General features: G+C 42.9%; 1 protein-coding gene across 1 annotated transcript in view; it reads left to right on the forward strand.

Moving 5' to 3' along the window:
• Nucleotides 1-2,310: 2,310 nt before the first annotated feature.
• The window catches only part of LOC142016889 (protein mono-ADP-ribosyltransferase PARP14-like), a 32,980-nt gene continuing 14,663 nt past the window's right edge, over nt 2,311-20,627 (forward strand). The window contains exons 1-10 of the mRNA XM_075001318.1: nt 2,311-2,531; nt 6,138-6,277; nt 6,374-6,407; nt 8,257-8,307; nt 10,632-10,820; nt 11,474-11,740; nt 13,759-13,995; nt 15,333-17,611; nt 18,605-18,841; nt 19,169-19,390. Of these exons, the coding sequence (XP_074857419.1) occupies nt 2,345-2,531; nt 6,138-6,277; nt 6,374-6,407; nt 8,257-8,307; nt 10,632-10,820; nt 11,474-11,740; nt 13,759-13,995; nt 15,333-17,611; nt 18,605-18,841; nt 19,169-19,390 (3,843 nt within the window). The 5' untranslated portion in view covers nt 2,311-2,344. The remainder of the gene's footprint in view (nt 2,532-6,137; nt 6,278-6,373; nt 6,408-8,256; nt 8,308-10,631; nt 10,821-11,473; nt 11,741-13,758; nt 13,996-15,332; nt 17,612-18,604; nt 18,842-19,168; nt 19,391-20,627) is intronic.

Consider the following 20,627-nt stretch of genomic DNA (forward strand, 5'->3'; position numbering starts at 1 on the left):
TCTAGATGGGATAATAGGAAAAACTATTTAATCAGGGCAGCAGTTCCCAAACTTTATCCGGTCGTGGAACATGTAGACGTCACGGCACTCTCCGTGGAACGCTTCATCTTTGTTACATCATACAAACTATGAGGGGTTGAGCTGGAGCTGGATGGATTTGAGCTGTGGCTGCATGGGGCTGGGGGAGTTTGAGCTGGGGCCAGGGAGGTTGAGCCACAGCTGTGCAGAGCCAGGGGGTAGAGCTGGAGCTGATGGGGAGTGGGAGTTCAGCCAGGGCCGCATGGGGCTGGGGAGGTTGAGCTGGTGCTGTGGGTGATTTGAGCTGCAGCCATGCATTGGGTCAGGGGGCATTGAGCCACAACCACATGGGGCTGGGGCATTTGAGTGGGGGTTGTGGGGGATTTGAGCTGCAGCCGCGTGCAGGGTCAAGTGGGGATGAGGCACAGCCATGCAGGGCTGGGAGATTTGAGCCACGGCTATGGGGGTTGAGCTGTGCCCGTGGGGGGCCAGGGGTTTGAGCTGGGTCTGGGGGTTTGAGCCGTGGCTGTGCTGGGCTGGGAGATTTCACCTGGGGCTTTGGTGGGTAAGACCCACTAACTCATTTAACAGCCTTTCCCACTCAGTCTTCATTATTCTGTATAGCAGTTTTTCTTAAATGGAAAACATATGACAATTTTCTTAAAAAATTTTTTTCAGACCAAAAATAAAAAAAACAAGCAGCAACATATACAGCAAAACCAAAATGGAATATTTTAATCAGCTATCATAGCAATGAAGAAGTAACATTGTATCTGGTTTTAATAACAGAAACAGTAAACTTTTTCAGAACTGGTATTCTATCATCCAGAACTCTCAGATAACTGGCATTTTAACCATAAGTAAATTTTAGTTATGTTTTGCATATGTATAGTGAAAGTAAATACAAATAAACACAACAAACGCAGTGTAAGTTTAGTAACAGAAAGCGGTGCTGGTCTATATACTATCAAAACAAAAAAGCAGTCAAGTAGCACTTTAAAGATTAACAAAATAATTTATTAGGTGAGCTTTTGTGGGACACACCCACTTTTTCAGACCATAGCCATACCAGAATGGACTGTCTGTTTATAAAGCTCACCTAATAAATTATTTTGTTAGTCTTTAAAGTGCTAATTGACTGCTTTTTTGTTTTGATAGTGTAAGTTTAGGGTACAATACTGTGGTTGTTGGTAAAAAAACAAAACAAAAAACTCTGCATATATTTTTGTTTCTTAATATCTAGGCTTGTTTTTCTTTAGAGTTATGCATTGTTAGGTGTACCTCTCTATTATCCAGAATATTTGAATATCTGGTAATTTCCTGGTCCTGGGGCTGCCAAATATGAAAGAATTTACTGTATATACCTCCACTGCACATCACTGATGCTTGCTATGCTGCCCTATAAGTAGAAGAGGGGAGACTAGGACATTGTTAGTCAACCTTGCTGTGTTGCCAGACTACAATAAACCTGCGAGATATGTGCAACTGAGTTGTGTGTCTCTGGTTAATGCGATTGCTGCCTCTAACAGGCTGGTCAGTTTCGTGGGTCCAGCAAGCATGGGGGAGATGGGAACCAGATTGCTCCCTGGTTCCAGGCTCCCTGCCTCTCGGGGGCTGGTCAGCTTTCCAGCTTCTGCAAGCCCAGGGGAGCTGGGAACCCAGCCACTGCCTAGTTCCCAGCTCCCTCGAGATTTATGTGAAAATATGAGTTATGCGGGGGCTGGCGTTCCCCAACGTAACTCGAGGGTTTGCGGTACTGCCACTCCCGCCAGATGTAGAAATAAAATTACCTTTCAGTATTTTCCATTACTGTTATCATCATAAAATGGTTATTTACTGTAAAAAGTTGAATTATTTTTCCAGAGGATCGCAGCACACCTGGAAGTTGCTCACGGAACACCAGTGGACCATACTTGAACAGCCATCATCCTGCATCTGTGGCGCAGCTGGACTTGTGCAGAGAGCGCTTTTCAGCCCGGAGCGGGGGGCGGTCCCGGGGTAGACCCTGGAGCTGTGCATTGCCCTCAGGCCCCCCTGGGGTGAGGCCGGCCACCACACCGCTGCACCCTTTCACACGTGGCTAGGACCTCGCCTGTCCATGCACCGGCCCGCCCAGGGACAGCGCCTTCCCCGGCTGCGCTGGTGGCTGAGGGAGCGGTGATTGACAGGCCCAGCATGGGCGGGGGGGGGTGCCAAACCAGCCCCCCCCCCCGCCGGGCACGTGACCGAGAAGAAACCCGGCCGGGAGGAGCTCGGGGGGAAATGAAAGCGAAACTCGTTCGGCGCCGGGGCGTTTCCCACCCGGGCCGCTCAGCGCCGCCGGGCCATGGCCGCGCCGGAGCCGTTCCCCTTCGCGCTGCGGGTGGAGGCGGCCTGGGGCGGCCCGGGGCTCCCCAGGGGCCTGAGGAACAAACTCCTCCGCTACTTCCAGAGCGCCAAGCGCTCCGGCGGGGGCGAGTGCGAGGTCGGCGAGCGGGACGGGCAGCTCCTGGTGCGCTTCGCCCAGCCGGAAGGTAGGGCCGGCCCGGGGGGGGCGGGGGCTGCCGCTCGGCCAGTGGGGGGGTGGGCAGCACTCGGACAGCCGTGACCCCCGCCGGGGCCGGCCGCGCCCTGCTCCCCTAACCGTGCGCCCGCTGCGATGGCCCCTTCCCTCCGCCCATGCGCGTCTCCTCCCCGCGGCCCCTAGCCAGGCGTAAATATGGATCCTTCCTCACCCACACAGCGCGCCCTGCCCTGCCCTGCTCCCGCCACCTGGGCGCTGCAGCCGGCCCTGCGCCCTCTTCCCCCTCCAGCCGTCACCGGTTTGGGGCCCCTCTCTGCCCGTCTCAAGGACCACCCCCCGTGTGTCCGAAGATCACCCCGCCACTCGGCCCAGGACGGGGAGGGTTACCGAGGGTGCCTCCCTCTCGGTGATCCCCCTTCTCTATTGATGTTCCCCTTCCCTGCCCGAACCTCTCCTTTATGCACCTTCTTCCTTCTCTCACTTTCTCTCCCCTTGGATGCTCCTTTAGCTTTATTTCCGTGTCCCCAGCCCTTCCCGGCGCCCCTATGCTCACCTTCTCTGTTGGTGCTGGCGCTGTTTTCAGAACTGGGTGCAGGGTGGGTTGATTATTTGAAAAATTATTTTAAATCACCAATAATAATCATAGAATGCTAGGACAGGAAGGGACCTTGAGGTGTCATTGAGCCCTGCCCTCATGGCAGGACCAAGTACTGTCTAGACCATCCCTTATAGACATTTATCTAACCTAAACAAAAAGCAGTCAAGTAGCACTCTAAAGACTAGCAAAATAGTTTATTAGGTGAGCTTTCGTGGGACAGACCCACTTCTTCAGACCATAGCCAGACCAGAACAGACTCAATATTTAAGGCACAGAGAATCAAAAACAGTAAGCAAGGAGGACAAATCAGAAAAAGATAATCAAGGTGAGCAAATCAGAGAGTGGAGGGGTGAGGGGGAAGGTCAAGAATTAGATTGAGCCAAGTATGCAGACGAGCCCCTATAGCGACTCAGAAAGTTCCCATCACGATTTAAACCACAGTCTGACGAATACCCAGAGACCAGCTACTCCAAGATTGGCCCAAAAAAGCCAAGAACAGAACACCACTGGTCATCACCTACAGCCCCCAACTCAGACCACTACAAAGAATTATTAAAGACCTACAACCTATCCTGAATCAGGATGCCACACTCCAGAAGGCCCTGGGTGACATGCCTGTTCTCTCCTACAGACAACCTCCCAACCTCATGAGGATCCTCACTAACAGCCACAGTCTATACCCCAGGAACACCAGTCCTGGAACCTTTCCCTGCAACAAAGCCCGCTGCCAGCTTTGTCCGCATATCTTCTCTGGAAATACCATCACTGGACCTAACCAGGTTACTCACAGAATCACGGGCACTTTCTCATGCTCCTCTACTAACATCATATATGCCATCATGTGCCAACAATGCCCAGATGCTTTGTATATTGGACAGACTTCTAACTCCCTTAGACAAAGGGTCAATGGGCACAAAACAGACATCAAAACACTCCAGATCCACAAACCAGTTACTCAACATTTTAATGGAATGGGGCACTCTGTCAATGACCTAAAGGTATGTGTGTTACTGAAGAGGAATTATCGCATCGTTCTGGAAAGGGAAACAGCCCAGCTGGCTTTTATATTCAAATTTGGCACATTAACACATGGTTTAAATCGTGATGGGAACTTTCTGAGTCGCTATAGGGGCTCGTCTGCATACTTGGCTCAATCTAATTCTTGACCTTCCCCCTCACTCCTCCACTCTCTGATTTGCTCACCTTGATTATCTTTTTCTGATTTGTCCTCCTTGCTTACTGTTTTTGGTTCTCTGTGCCTTAAATACTGAGTCTGTTCTGGGCTGGCTATGGTCTGAAGAAGTGGGTCTGTCCCACGAAAGCTCACCTAATAAACTATTTTGCTAGTCTTTAGAGTGCTACTTGACTGCTTTTTGTTTTGATAGTGTATAGACTAGCACGGCTTCCTCTTTGTTACTATTTATCTAACCTGTAAATATCTGCAGAGATGGAGATTCCACAGCCTCCCTAGGCAATTTATTCCAATGTTTGACTACCCTGACAGTTAGGACCTTTTTCCAAAGCTGTGCCTACACTTGCATTCCTGTTTTGAAAGATGTATGCAAATGAGGAAAATCGAACATGCAAATGAGGTGCATATTTGCATATCTGGCACTCCATTTGCATATTCTTATTTCAAAATAGTTTCTTTCGAAAGAAGAAAACCAGTGTAGACACTGTTCTTTCGAAAGTAAACCCCATCTTTGAAAGAATCCTTCGTCCCATAGAAAAAGGGAAGGATTCTTTCAAAGATGGGGTTTATTTTCGAAAGAAAGGTGTCTACACTTGGTTTTCTTCTTTCGAAAGAAGCTATTTCAAAATAAGAATATGCAAATGGATTGCCAGATATGCAAATCTGCACTTCATTTGCATTTTTGATTTCCCTCATTTGCATACCTCTTTCGAAAGAGGAATGCAAGTGTAGGCAGAGCCCTAATGTCCAGCCCAAACCTCCATTGCTGCAGTTTATGCCCATTGCTTCTTGTTCTATCCTCAGAGGCCAAGAAGAACAAGTTTTCTCCCTCTTCCTCATGACACCCTTTTAGGTACCTGAAAACCGCTATCATGTCCCCACTCAATCTTTTTTTTCCAAACTAAACAAGCCCAGTTCTTTCCGCCTTTCTTCATAGGTCAAGTTCTCTAGTCCTTTGATCATTCTTGTTGCTCTTTTCTGGACCCTTTCTAATTTCTCCACATATTTCTTGAAATGCCGTGCCCAGAACTGGACGCAATACTCCAACTAAGGCCTAACCAGCGCAGAGTAGAGCGGAAGAATGACTTCTCATGTCTTGCTCACAACACACCTGTTGATGCATCCCAGAATCATGTTAGCTTTTTTGCAACAGCATCACACTGTTGACCATGTTGTTCCAAAATAAGGAGAATGCATTATATAAGAAAATGACAGTGGCAACTGGCAACTTTAGGTTTCTCTTACAACAGCTTTCTGTACTGTATACTTGGATACTTCAACCTAGTTAACTAATTTTAAAAAAATAAAAATTAGCTAAGCTAATTTATTTTTCTAGCAACATCCACCACAGCAAACGGCTTGGGAATTTACGTGCCAGATCACACTTATCCTAAGAGGTGTAGATATCCTGAGGAATTCGTTACAAAATGAGTTATTTAAATTACTCATCAGTTAATACACTCAGCCATTTCCACATCATTTTCTCCCAATAAACAGTTTTCCGTATGATGATTCATTCTCGCAACTAGATGATTCGTTCATTCTTGCAACTAGACCCTGCACCGTTTATGCTTGGCATGTTTTCCTTTTTTTTTCACCCAGAGAATGAACTTCTTCAAAATACTACCAGATAGGGTCTCTGTTATTGCCAGAAGCCATGACCAGTTTTTCAGTGGCAAAAGTGTAGGGGAGTAGGGCAAATTGTGTGCTTGAATAATGTTTTCACTTTTTCTTTCTAGTCTACTCCAGTGTTCTTTCTATGCAGAAATCTATAGGCTAACATCCCGTCTACCAAGATTACAAGAGCTTTCTTTATTTTGCTTTAGCAAGGCAACGAGTTCTTGACAAAAAGACCCATGAGCTTGACTTGGCAGAAAAAGGAAAATTAAAGCTGGTTGTCACACACCTTGAAACAACAGGTGCCCCAAACAAAGATGGGTCCAGGGAAGAGCTGGTTCCTAAAGAGGTAAATAAATATGAAGCGGAATCCTATCAGAATTTTGAAGTAATGGCAAAAATGTCATGTGCTGGTTTTAATTAATGTACTATCCTTTGATTTTAGGGGTCTGAGACACCAAGCAAACCTAAAGAACCAGGTAAGATTTTGTTCAAAACAAATACTGAAAAATTTATAATCTGATTATAAAAAAATACCCTAGAATATTATTTATGGGAAATGAAGCTTTTCCTTCTGTGTTGAAGAATGATGTATAAAAGATGGAAAAACTACTTTTAAGGGAGAGAAAATGCTTTCCTCAGTGACTCTTAGCTCTTGACCCAACCTAGAACCTATTAAAGTCAATGAAAAAAAATCCAAAAAGGTGAACTACATCCTCTATATAGATTTTTTCTGCAGAAGTTCTAATATGTTTTTTTTTTCTTGGTTCTGGGCTCTGCAGCCTGGCTGAATATTGGTATTCAGAAAGGCAGTGAACTTAGAATATGTGTACACAACAGCTGGAAATTGATCAAACTAGCATGCTAAAAGCAGACGCATTATGAGTTAGTATTTCATTAGTCGGTGTCCATGTAGCTAGGCTGTCAGTGAGAATCATACATATGAAACTCCCTCCAGCCCCTTGTGGCTCATGCGACTTACCACAACAGTGGCTTTGGGGTGAAATCTCTCTTCAAGACTTGTGCAGTGATCACGTGTATCTATGTAAACCTTTAGCTTCAAGAATTCTTTTAATCCTGTACATAGATCTGCATTTTTCTTGGTCTACTTAGAAAGATAATTCCATACCACCTTTCTTAGAATCTACAGTAAACTCTTCATATCTAGAAGCTCTGGGACTGGGAGGTTTTCAGATATTCAAATATTCTGGATAACAGAGGGGTACACCTAGCAATGCAAAACTAATAAAAAAAACAAGATTAGATATTAAGAAACAAAAATCTATGCAGAGTATTTTATTTACCAACAATGGTAGTATTGTGCACTGTAAGCTTATACTGTATTTGCTGTATTTATTTGTATTTAGTCTACCTATACTGCACTTATGGAAAATGTAACTAAAATTTACTTATGGTTAAAATGCCGGTTATTTGAGAGTTCTACAGAATATAATGCCAGATATGAAAGAGTTTACTGTACGTTGGGACCTTTTAAAAGTAACCCTCCCATCTGATAAAATATATCTCCTTAACTAATGTCCACTAACTGAATGAAAATTAAGGAGACCCTTGAGCTCTCCAGTCGTGTAGGGCATCTGGTATGCAGTTTTTGTTGCAGGATTTTTGACTAAGTGAAGGGTGAGACTTCATTCCTGTTGTTCTCTTGCAAACCCCCTACATGATAAGGACTCACCTGAGTAATCCCTTTTTACCTTATCTACTAAAGACTACCCAGGGCTACGCTTGTATATATTCTATTAATACAATATATTATACAATAAATTCTGATAGGATTCCGCTTAAAGTGCTGTAACAGATTGCAAGGGCTCTTACACATTTTTCTGATGAATTGGATGGTTACAGTCTAACAGGCTGTCTAGGCACTCGTTTGTTTTTAATAGGATGTATTTTAGTTTTTGAGGTTCTGAACAATGTTCCTTCTCTGCTAAGGTGCAGGTGTGTTTTGCTCTACCTGGGTGGAGCAATTTTTTCTGTATACTGAGGCATGTGCAAATAGGCACCATCAGTAGGAAACAAAAAACCTAGCTGTAGGCACTCTGCTGATTAGTTGGGCAACATTTGAATCTCTTCTGTGTGGCTGCACAAATGCACAGCTTACAGGGAATACGGGAGAGAGGAGATATTTTGGTGTGACATAGTGCCTGATTTGAAATAACAAAGATATGTTACAAGGAGTAATTCTAAGTAGGTAAGTGTTATCAAAGGATACCACAACTAAACAAGATCAGTTCTGAACACTAAGAACAGGGATAGTGTTCCTTCAGCTGCAACAAGCACCAAGCAATCACATCCATTTATCTCTTCCAGTCTGCTCTGATGATGGGAATTCTCTGGGCGTAGAGCAGAAAAAGACAACAGGTATGTATGCAGCTTGTGACGTGGGGCAATCACAAATTTGTGCTTTTGCATTAATTGATGGTTTTCAGAGAAATTTAAACTATAACAGCTTAATGGAAAATTAAATGTTTTGTAGTAGTTGCTTAATACAACGTGGACTTAATTACACACCAGTAAAATATAGACTTTCTCTTTTGTAAGTTGACATGGTCTTTGAGTGGTTTGTCTAATCTCTCTCTCTTCTTGGGATCTGTGGCTGCACCCAGGGCCAGTCTTTGTGGGCATCGGGCTTGGGCTGGGCCCCACACTGATCCTGCTCCACCTCCACAATGACCATGTCTTTCCCCTGCCCCACGCAGCACAAGCCGGGGGATTACCAGGGGCTGGGCGGCAGTAGTGGGTCATGTTTCTTCCCCCACTTATGCCCCCTGCACTCGCCATGATGGTGGGAGATGGAGTGACCCAACAGCCCACTCTGCCCCGTTGCCCTCCCAGCCCACTGCGTCTCTCTCCTTCTGCTTGGCGACGGGAAGCAGAGCATACAGGAGAGTACAGAAGCAGGCTGTGAGAGCAACGTCTGGGCAAACGGGGGGTACTTACCTGACGTATCTCCCCAGAAGCACACATTGTTCTGTGTCTCCTGTTGCCTGCAGGCACTGCCTTCCTGCACTGCTCCTCTTGGCTGCAATTCCAGCTGGTCAGAATGGTGAGGGAAAAGCTCCAGGCAGTGCTTCTCTACACTGCCATTTCCACAGCCGGGGAGGAACAGCAGCAGCACTCATGGAGCTGCTTCTTTCCCCACTCGGCAGAGCCCGTGGCCTGGCTTGCTTGATTCTGGTCTGCAAGACTTAGGGCTCCAAACCCCTATCCCGGAACGAACTGGATGCTGGGGTAGGGGAGCCCAGAGCCTTCAGGGCCATATCCAAGCAAGCTGCAGGTCAGATCTGGACCATGGGCTATAGGTTCCCCACCCCGGCTTTATATTAACCTCACTCTCCACGGCACAGCCAGATCTGGTTTATTCCCCATCTCTGGGTCAGGAGAATCTGTCTGTGCTGTTTGTGGCCTGTCTACACTACAATAATTTGCTCACTAAAGTGGAGGTAAGCCTGAACACTGACTTCCTCTCTTACTATTGTCTTCATCTGCACCCCTTTCCCATTGTTACCACTGACAGGGCATCTCTACAACTGTCAGCAATGGTGCAAACCTTTTATTATCCTACGCTGCTGTGAATGGGTGTAGATGACATGGTGGTTTAAAACAGTAGTTCCTGTTTATGGTAGAGGTCCCATTATTGCTGGCATTGGGGGAGCCACGCTGGTGGTGATAACGGGAAATGTCGGCAGAAAGTGTCTTGTGTAAACAAAATGTTAGTTGTTCCTCTTTGTCAGGGATGAGCCAAACAGGGGACTGCGGGAAGCTAGTAACAAGCATTCCATCTGCTGTTCTGGCTTTGTGGAGGAGGTATTGTCTCCAGAACTAGTGATCCACAACCTTTCGCTAGCACACATTCAGTTTATAGTGGTCCCCCGAGTTCCGTGAGGGTTTCGTTCCCACTCACCCTCACATAACTCGAATTTCGCGTAAGTTGGGGGGTGGCTTTTCTCCCCAGCGGAACACATGTTCTGCAGCTGGGGAAGCAGCAGGAGCACCTGGAGCATCTTTTGAAAGATAAGTCCTGCAGTTGGGGAGGGTTAAGCCTGGGGGTGGGTTGGGGCCACGGGAGGGGGGCAGGAGGATTAAGCCTGGGGTGGGTTAGGGCTGCAGGGGCGGGGGTGAACTGGAGCTGCGCATGGGGGATTTGAACCCCGGGCTGTGGGGGGGTGGAGCCAGAGCCACAAATGGAGATGGTGAGCTGGAGCTGTGTTCAGGTGGTGAGCCAGGCTGCAGGGGGTTGAAGTGGAGCTGTGCATGGGGGTGGGGGTTGAACCAGGGCCACGCACAGGTGGTGAGCCAGAGCTTCAGGAGCTTTGAACCGGCGCTGGTGGTGGGGGGAGAGAAGGATGTGCCAGGGCTGCACATGGTGGTGGTGAGTGGGGCCCCAGGAGTTTGAACTGGGGCTGGGGGGCATTGGGTCGGGGGCCTGGGATTTTGAGTTGTGCTTAACTCATGTTAATGTGAATTAAGCACAACTTGAAATCATGCATTTTGAGGATTTACTGTATTTAGTTTTTTTTAAAAGAATTTTATGAAACAAATATAAGTCACTTTGGAAATAGTTCTCTGTTGGCCCTTTCTTGTCCCCTGATTTTTGTGGTATTAATGCTGAGGAAGGAAAAAAGAATTTTTATTTTTCATTTTGTCCTTCCTATTTCCGATCTTTTGATTTTTATCTTCTTCAGGGAATTTGGGAAAAGAGATGACTTCCTCTGAGCAATCCTCTGCAGTAATCATCGTTACCGTGGCAGAGGAAATTGACGATGAACTTGTGGCCATGTACTTTGAAAATAAAATGCGGTCAGGAGGGGGAAACATCAAGTCCTATGTCAGAAACAATCAGCAAATCATCATCACCTTTGAAAACGCAGAAGGTGCGATACAGATGTACTTAACAAAAATATGATCTCTTTGGTGGTGACATTTTGAAATTCCATGTTATTCCTGGATGACTGGGTATAAACAGAATAACCACAGGTACCCAAGACTGGGTTAGAAAAGGTGAAAGGGCTTATCATAAATGAGATTCAGATGGCTTTTCATAAAATTAGGTCAGCTTTGTACTGATGTGGTAGATGTTCACCTGATGCACTAGAATATTTTTGGCTATTTAGATATTTTGGATATATACATATATAATTAATACATTTCAGTAACAAATTAGTCAGCTTTTTTAGCCCTTGCTGAATGTTGACATTTCACATGTAATGGAGAGAACAGTATTTGGTGTTGATGGACTAATTGGAACTAGTAAGATGGTATCGTTTAGTACAAGGGGTAACTGCGTATTTTAAAAAGACGCTGCTCCAGGCATCCCTTTTTGGGGCTGTAGACTAACTTTTGTCTAGATTATAACTTTTGATCACATGACTTGTTTTCATCATTCCATAACCAGGGAAAGTAAGAATCCACTTGAGATAAGATTTTAAATATGTGAGAACTTAATATGGAACTTAACCTACTGATCCATTCTGAGTAACTACAAGTATATAACAGATTTCCATTATTTGTGATTCTATGGAACTAGATGCCCAAAAAGTGTTGCAAAAAAAGGATCACTCAGTAAAGAAAATAGCGTTGTATGTGAAACCATGGCGAGTGGAGAATGTCCAAGAACTCCCACAAATGGCTTCATCCCTTGTTGTGCTTGAAAATATACAAGAGGCTACAAAACAATGTATGTTAACTATGCTGGTGGAGAACATCAGTGGCTTGGCTGAAGAAGACAATGACTTCAACGTGGAAATGATACCTGAAATAAATGCTGCTGTAGTGACTTTCCTCAAAGATATTGGTAAGATGGGATGTGTACTCTACGTTCTTTCCACCTGAGACTTTAAAAGTGGCCACTCACGTAACACTTCAGCTGAACTGGAAAACGTAGGTACATAATCTGTCCCAAGCTTCAAAACCCAATCTCACTTAGAGTAGCTTCACTAAATTAAAGGGAGTTAGACCACTGTAAAGATGGACCAGTGTAAAGATACTTGTTAAGTGAGATGAGAATTAGATCTAGTGTGTTTGGTAACTGTAAGGGTAACTACAGTCCTTTGTAAATTACAGTTGTATGTACAGAAGTGCTGGTCAGCTGGCAGTATGTAGAAGAACTGTTGCAAATGATACAGTATTTTGTATCTGGTGAATTATTATTATTACTACTATTGGACATATGGTGCCATCGTTTTTCAGCAAAACTGTTAATGGAATGGTGCATCTTTATTGAGCCAGAAGACATATAGTGAAATATGTAATTAAGGGTCAAAGCCTTATTCCATTAAAGTCACATTAGTTTTGCCATTGACCTCAATGGGAAAATTTTAGTCCTATGTAATGAATAGTCACTAACAGTTAATTTTTGTTCAATATAGATGTGTTCTCAGAGTGTCAGTATATGACATAGTCATAGTGTGCTCTCGAGTGATACTTTAGCCTATCTATCCTATATATTATTTTTGCTGTGTGCATTCATCTATTTGTCTGGTTAAGTTTCTACCATGTCACTCCAGCCCCTCCTCTGGCCAGCACAGGGCTTATCTCAGCCAGACAGAGCCCCACACTGTGCCAGCCCCTCCCCCACTCACCATGGGGCCTGGCTGAGCCCCCCCATCGGACGCCACCCCGGCACCATGCCAGCCCATCTCCAGCTAGCACAGGGCCTCGCCCAGCCCCCCAGCAGAGCTGCCCCCTCCCTGTACTGTGCCAGTCCCTTCCCTGGTCAGTGCAGGGCCTGGCCCATACATTTTGGTTGTGTATTACAGCAAGTCTCTGTCTAGAACTTTCTTGCACCCCAACTCCTGCTTGCAAGAGGAGCTGTAAGAGGGCCTCTAGTTTTATATATGTTCTAGTTTGCATCAGTGTCTCTGATCATGAGTGTATGATAGGGAACAGTAAGATTGTAACTGTGACACGAGACTGGCATTCCCTTATTTCATATGAGTGTAAAGCGTATGTGAATTTATCATGAACAAGAATTGTAGTTGATGTTGTTAGCAAATCAGATCTGATGGTATGGAGAAGAATAGTCACCATGCATAAGACCAAATTCTGTTTTGGGATAAGCAGGCACAACCATTACAGCAATAAGGGAAGTAGTAACTGCTTGTCAGTAGGGTTGAATTTGGCTGATTGTGTAATTAGTCTAAAACTATGATTCCTGGTATACATGAATCCTGTTACTATACAGCATTTCAACAGGTCCTTGACTTTAAAAAGAGAATTATCCAGTATATGAAAACAACTATTACTTTTTAGAAGATAGAACTTCAGCAAATTAAAGTGGTGCATGGCTATCTTATTTTTAAATTGTGTTGAATAAGACAGTAGGGTCATTTATCATACCAAAGGATTCCAACTGCCATACATACTAACTGTAAAACCATGAGTCAGTGATATATTTAGCCAACTGTGTATATTAAACATCTCTGGAGGAAGATAGGCTATCCAGCTGGAAGTCAGGAACATCTTGATTTTTTTTCTTTTTCTTTCTTTATTTTTTTTTAAAATCCTTGTTCTGTTAGCCTTTGGGAAATAATTTTGTAGTTGTAAAACTGTTATTTTACAAGATCAGGAACAAAAATTGCTCACCCACATTCTACCATAATGGCCACCAATGACAGAAGCAAAACTTTTTTTTATTGTGTTTAAAAAAAAGTAACTCACAAAAACGAGAGTAGATTTTTGCAAAGCTATTTAGTAAGGCTTAATTATGTATAATTGAACATTTTGATCACTACACCTGTTTATGTTCTGCTTTTCTTAACATCATAATAGTAAAAATTATTTGGTAAATTTGTTTTTCTTTCCTTGTTGTAGATATAGGGGAATTTGTTGAAAAGTTCAACCAAAACCATAGGACGAAGCAACAAAACATTACTGCACGGCAACTTGAGGTGACAAAAAGCATTAAGGCTGAAAATGTGCCAACTAACATATCTAACGACTATATAACAGTCTACTTTGAAAGTAAAAGAAATGGAGGTGTACAAGTGCTTGATGTTCAACAGTTACCTGAAGAGAATTCCGCTATCATTACTTTTCATCATCAGGAAGGTAACATGTTTATATGTATCATTTATTTATTCATGCAGTTAAAAGATCAATGTGAAAATGATTTTGTATTCTTAAGAAATAGATAACTTACCCTTAGAAAAGAGTTAATGGGTTTGGCCTGTTGTTACTCTGTGAGGTTAGGAAGCTAGATTTGGGAGTGAATATGACATTGGTTTCCAGTGAATGTACACAATGCTGTTAGGATCTGTGCAATGTCTTGGGATCCTTGTGCTGCCTCCCTCTTTTTTCTTTTTCTTAAATTAGTACTCCTGGAAAGAATTCTGTGCCTAAAAATTGTGCTCAAATTTTAAACTCTGCAAAATTCTCCCTATGTTTGTCAAAATAACGTGAGCTTTTGATGCAAAATGATTCACAGTTACAGCCTTACCGTTCCGTGAGCATGCAGAGCTGCAGAGGGCTCCCTGCGCTGCAGTAGGGCACTGACAACTGATCCCTTGGAGGTGCACCAACATACTGTTGTTTTTTTTTTTGTTTACTTCAGTTGCAGTAGGTCGCCCGCAATAGACACTTACCTTCATTTACTGATTATATTTGTTCTGCCAACCCTATCTATAGGCAAGGCAAGCAGCATTTGGCTCCAAAATGTTAAAAGCCATTGTGTCCAACCAGTTCTGAAGCGGTAGCTGTTGTAGGGACTACTGCTATAGCACACCAGCCACATTGTTCTGAAAATATATTTATTGTTCAGACCAAGTAGCCACATTCAACTGGCCAAATAGCCACAGGTGGCTAATGTGTTAGATGCTACGGGTTAAAAGTATAGGACACTAATGTCTATTAAATTTCCACGTGGCACATTTGTGTGCATTGTAATTCCATAAGTCCACTTAAAATCCTATTACCCTAGATGAATTTTTCCCCTTTAGGAATCTGACTAGTATATATTTGAGTCTGACTGTAGTCACATAATAGAGTTAAACCTGTTTAATCACAGTCTTGTTCATTGTTCACACAACAGATATACTGCTCATAAAGCAGAAAGAGTTTTACAACTTTTTTTTGGATGGAGCCTCTCAGACTTATTTTTAATGTTGCTAGAGTAAGAATTGTTGTGTATTCCTGGCTAGTATGATGACTTGTATGTAATTGTACTCTACTGTAGATGCCTGTAACAAGCTCGTGAGCACCTAGAAAAATGTCACTTGTCAACAACTTGGAAGTATTTTCATTTAACTTAAAACGCGCTCTTGTCAGAATCAAATGAAATGTATTAACTATTGACTTGTAACATTAAAAATATTCTGATGGTAATAAGCTTAGGAAGACTTCAATTAATTGATTTGACTTGGATAACTTTTTTATTTTATTATTTTTAGATGTAAACACTGTCTTGGCAAAGCAGCATTCATTCAACAAACTTCCAATTTCTGTGTATCGGTACTACAGTTCATTGGGAACAGCTCTATATGGAAAGGAAAGGCCACAAATAAAGATGCCAGAACCAATTATAATGTCACTGGATCCTTACATCTGGCAGTTTTTACAGACTGATAATAGGTTAATCCAGGAAATAAATCATGAAATGGCAGATTGCAAATGTGAACTAACATGGCCTCAACCCAACTGTGCAAATCCAGGAGTAACACTGCATCCCTCGAATGCCTTATCTAAACAGAGATCGATGATTAAGTTGATCAAGTCCTGGAATGAAAATGTTTCCAAAAAGTTCTCTTGTACTATGTCAAAGTACAAGGCCATTAAATGTGAAATAATTCCAGGGATGTGGGAAGCCATAAGAAACAGCTTGGTAAAGGATGGTGTTTTGATCATACCTGACATTCCCAAGAACATGGTTGTCTTAGTAGGTGATGCAGCAGTTATGAAGGATGCAGAGCGAGAAGTGAAGGAGCTAATAGAAAATGCCAGGAAAAAAATTGAAAGAGAAAACCAGAGTATAGAACAAACTGTATCAGTTGACCCAGGAAAGTATGCAATTTTACATAGTTCTGGGCTAGAGGAGAATGTTTACAAAGAGTACCCATCTCTGAAGATGTCTTACGATGCATCATCAAAATGTATCCAAATGTATGGAGTGGCTGCAGAAGTATTTAAAGTCAAAAGTGAAATACTAGAAAAAGTGCACAGCATGGCACAGAAATCAAGCCATATCCATCCTTATATTTTCCAGTTCCTACAGTGTGTAGATAACAACACCCTGTCACAGAGCTTATTTCTGTCAAATCAAATTAATGCCTTTTATGAGCTTGGCAAGGACAACATAACGCTTATCGCAGGTTCTCCTGGAGATCTTCTAAAAGCAGAAGAAGGAATGAAGAAGGATTTGACTTTCAAATGCATTGTCGTGGAGGACAACTCAGTCCTCAAAAAGAGAGAATGCAGTTCATTAATCAACCATTTGTACAAGGCACATAACTGTTCCAAGGAAACAATAATAATTAATGAGTTGGAGGATCAAATAGTCATTGCCGGTTATTTCAAAGCAGTGGCAGAAGCCTATCAGCAACTTTCTGATTTTGTGGATAAAAACACTATGGTACAAAAAGTCATCACCACTAAGTCTGCCGCAGTTGTAATGTTTGTGGAGAAGGAAAAGTCCAATATTTGGCTTGAATTAAAAAAGAAAGGGGTGAAAATTGAATTTGGTGCACAGAATGCATGCAGAAATATTTCCCTGAGTGGACCAAGAGTGGAAGTGCTCCAGGCAGTCACCAAAATTGAACAAATTCTGTCTTCGTTATATTCAAAAAATGTAGTCATTGATAAACCAGGGGCCAAGGCATTTTTCAAAGAACAAGAACACTTGTATGTGTCGGGTGTGCGACAACAGTTTCACTGTCTGATCAGGCTGCAGGCCGAAGGTGAAGAACAAAGAGAAGTTGATGAAGTTAGTAACATGCGTAAGAAACAGGGCCAGCCCCTCTGTGAAATGATTCTGCAAGATGGAGTTGTTGTATCAGTTTATAAAGGGGACTTGTGCAGTCATGCAGCTGATGTGGTGGTGAATGCATCAAATGAGGACTTACGGCATATTGGTGGCCTTGCTGAGGCACTTGCACAAGCTGCAGGGCCAGAACTACAAGCAGAATGTGACCGTACTGTGCAGAAACAAGGCCGTTTGCAACCTGGTCGTGCTGTTATTACAGGTGCTGGGAAACTCCCATGTAAACAGGTCATTCATGCTGTTGGGCCCAGGTGGGAAGATCGTGGACCAGAAAGGAATGTGAGCCTATTAAAAAGAACAGTAAAGGAAAGCCTAATCCTGGCTGAAACACACAATCATCATTCCATTGCCATCCCTGCTATAAGCTCTGGGATTTTTGGTTTCCCAGTAAACCTGTGTGCACATTCAATTGCAGTGTCTATTAAGGAAGCCTTGGAAGATTCTCCAGGGGACAGCTGCCTGAAGAAGATTCATCTTGTGGACTCTTCGGAGAGAACAGTTCAGGCTCTCGCTGATGCATTGAAGGATGTGTTTAGAGATGAATCACCCCAACTCAATTCATCATCTCCATCTGAGGCAGCCTTCAAACCTAAAAAAAGCAGAAATGTTCACAGCAGAAAGGATCTCCAGATGTTAACAACAGATGAAGGATTAAGCATCATCTTGGAGAAAGGAAGCATTGAAGATGCTACGGTAAGTATCTTAAGATATTGGATGTTCTCCATATAAAGCTTGATATAAAGCTTTGTTTTCAAGTATAAAACGTGTGAAAAGATATACTTCATTTTCAGTTATAATTAGCAATAAAACATACACTGATGATAATACAAATAACTGATCATGTTAATACAATTCTAGCATTTAAACAAGTGAATCAAAGTTTAATTTTACATGCTATCTACACATATTTGAGACTATATTTTATTTGAGCTGTACTTAGTCACATTAAGTCCTTACAACCATGTGTTTCTTTATGGCTTGATCTGTATACACAGCCTGTAAAGGTAACACCTTCCATTGACCAGAGAGCTTTACTACAGCATCATGTACCACACTCGATATACAGTGACGGCTCTTTACACGTCATTCGTAATCCATGTTGACCTAGGGAGTAAGAGAATTAATCTTTCCCTCTCTTTCTTTCCTTGAGTTGATTCCTTCTTTTTTTCCTGTTTCTCTTTAGTAATTTCTCCTTCACTTCCCTTTCCACAATAAGTGCACCCAGGTGGTTGCCCCTCCTCATACCAGTTTACCTAGTGGTGCCAACAGGAGCAGATATCCGAAATTCAGTAATAGCATCATGTCAGTTTTACCATGCTGATGCACTAAAAGTAGGACTATTACGAGAATGTGATCCCACCCGCAGGAGAGTCATATACAGGGAATTTTCAAATGAACATAGAGAGCATAGGGTAAGGACACAGGATTCTGACATACCCATGCAAAATATTAACTGTGGAATAAAGGACAGATTTTGCTCTATTACACCCAACCTGCCCCATAGAAGTCAGGTGGGATGGTGAAAGTATAATGGAGCATAATTTAGCCCATTTTGTCAAACCATTTGCTTTATTTCAGATTGCTACTTTCTAAATTTGCTTTATTAAATCAGCAGATGATGTGATAGTCACTTAACCTTCAGCGTTTCAAGTTTCATCTTATAACAAATGTTTGGTTTTGTTTAAGACTGACATCATCGTAAACAGCGTTGCTCGAGATCTGCAGCTTGATAAAGGTCCACTCTCTAAAGCTTTGCTGAGCAAGGCAGGTCCAATGCTCCAGACACTGCTATCTGAAGAAGGACTAGACAAAGTAGCTAACGAAGGGTCTGTGTTCAAAACAGATGGATGTAATCTGGGGTGCTGTTTTGTGCTTCATGCCATTGTTCCTGGTTGGAAAAATGGGCAAGAATCCGTACAGAAGGTAGAAGGCTTTTTATTTTCCTAATCTTCATTTGTTTGAATGGGTTTCTCGCTTGGCATTAGTGTAGATTTAATGTGAATCCCCTCCCCACAGAAATCAGTGAAGCATTTCTTAAGAATCCAAGGGGTGGCTCTGTTAATTTTGATGTAACTAAGCTTGTGACGAATCTAGGCAGGATACTGGGTTACATAGGCCTTTGGCATGACAGTGTAGCTGTTTTTTTGTTGTTGTGTGTGAATCCATGTTCATTTGTAATATTTTAATGTAAAATACATGATTGAAATATTCACTTTCATGTACTAATATGAACTTTGTTGTGATTCACAGCTCCTAAGAGACATCATCATGGAATGTCTTCAGACTGCTGAGCAGCTGTCTTTAAATACAATCACATTCCCAGCAATTGGAACTGGGAATTTAGGGTTTCCTAAGCCTGTTGTTGCTAAATTAATGTTTGACCAGGTGTTCAAATTCAGTAGCAGAAAAAATCTGAAATCTCTTCAAGCAGTTCACTTTGTGATGCATCCAACTGATACAGATAATATTCAGGTAACTTATATCCTGTTACTGTTCTTTCTGTTACACATGGGCTAAGGAACTGGTGTCAAGCCCAGAACTAGGTTACACTGTTTTCTGTCAGTAGTTTCCTAAAGTCTCCTCGTTCACTTCCTGCTGCCTCTGCCCCAGGAATGGTTAGCCCTCTTTGCAGTGTTGGTCTAGCACCAGTGATGCTCCAACACTGGTAGCAATGGTTGATGAGGTAATGTAAACCTGTCAAAGGCATCTTTACCACTCAGAACTAAATAATAGCATGCCAGAAACCCTGATTACCAGTTACTTTGTGATACCACCATTGTTGCCACTAGAAGAGCTTCACCTATGCCAGAGTAATATTAGGAAAAGGATTACTACAGAAAGTGCGTCTACTGTTATTGTCCAGTGTCCGATTCCCCTTCGGTCTGCAGGGCATTACATTAAGTTCCTTTTGATATGGGCAGGTGTCAGTGTGCTCATTATCATGGTAGCTGAGACACTATCCTTGGAATTCTATTCAGACACTGTCTTGCGAGGTGTTCGCTGCCCGTGTTCTGACGGAGTAGCCCTTGGATGCTATACAGAATGTAAAGTTGCCCTTTGAGTGTTCCATACACTGTCTCCTGACTTTCCTGCACTTCTTTTTTTTCCTCCTTTTCTGGAGCTGGCAGAGGTTAATACTGAAATATTCCTTGGTCCATGGAATCATGTGAATCTTTCATGCATAGCGTTGATTAGCATGATCTTCCCCTTCCTCTCTCTGTCTCTTGTCTTCACTGAATCATTAACTCAGGTTATCTACGTGAAGGCAGTAAAATCTTGGTTAATTGGTTACCTAGCATTTAACCAGTTAACCAATTAAAGGGTGGGGATGGCATGGGGGGACCTGGGTAAGCCACATCCGTTTTGGTTGTCTGGTAAACCTATAACATCTCTAATTTACACTTAGGTTTATAATTCCTCTTAAGTTCATTTAGCTTGAGTGAGAGCAGCCATGTTGTGCTGTACAGCATCATATGGTTCTGGTAGCAGTTGACAAATTGTGCAAGTTGAGCTGCTGCCTATACGCCCGGATGGCTCATCCAACTTGAGTTAAAAGCACTACCAATGTGAGTTTTGAGGTTTTTGTATGTGGACAGGAGTTGAGTGATATCTTTAACTCAGGTTAGGAATAAGCCCTCTGTCTGTACACCCAGCTAAAGGCTAGTTAAACTATCACTGTATTGCCAGAAGGTATTAAACCTGAAACAGT

This window comes from Carettochelys insculpta, chromosome 8 (assembly GCF_033958435.1).
Source record: "Carettochelys insculpta isolate YL-2023 chromosome 8, ASM3395843v1, whole genome shotgun sequence".
Lineage (NCBI taxonomy): Eukaryota > Metazoa > Chordata > Testudines > Carettochelyidae > Carettochelys > Carettochelys insculpta.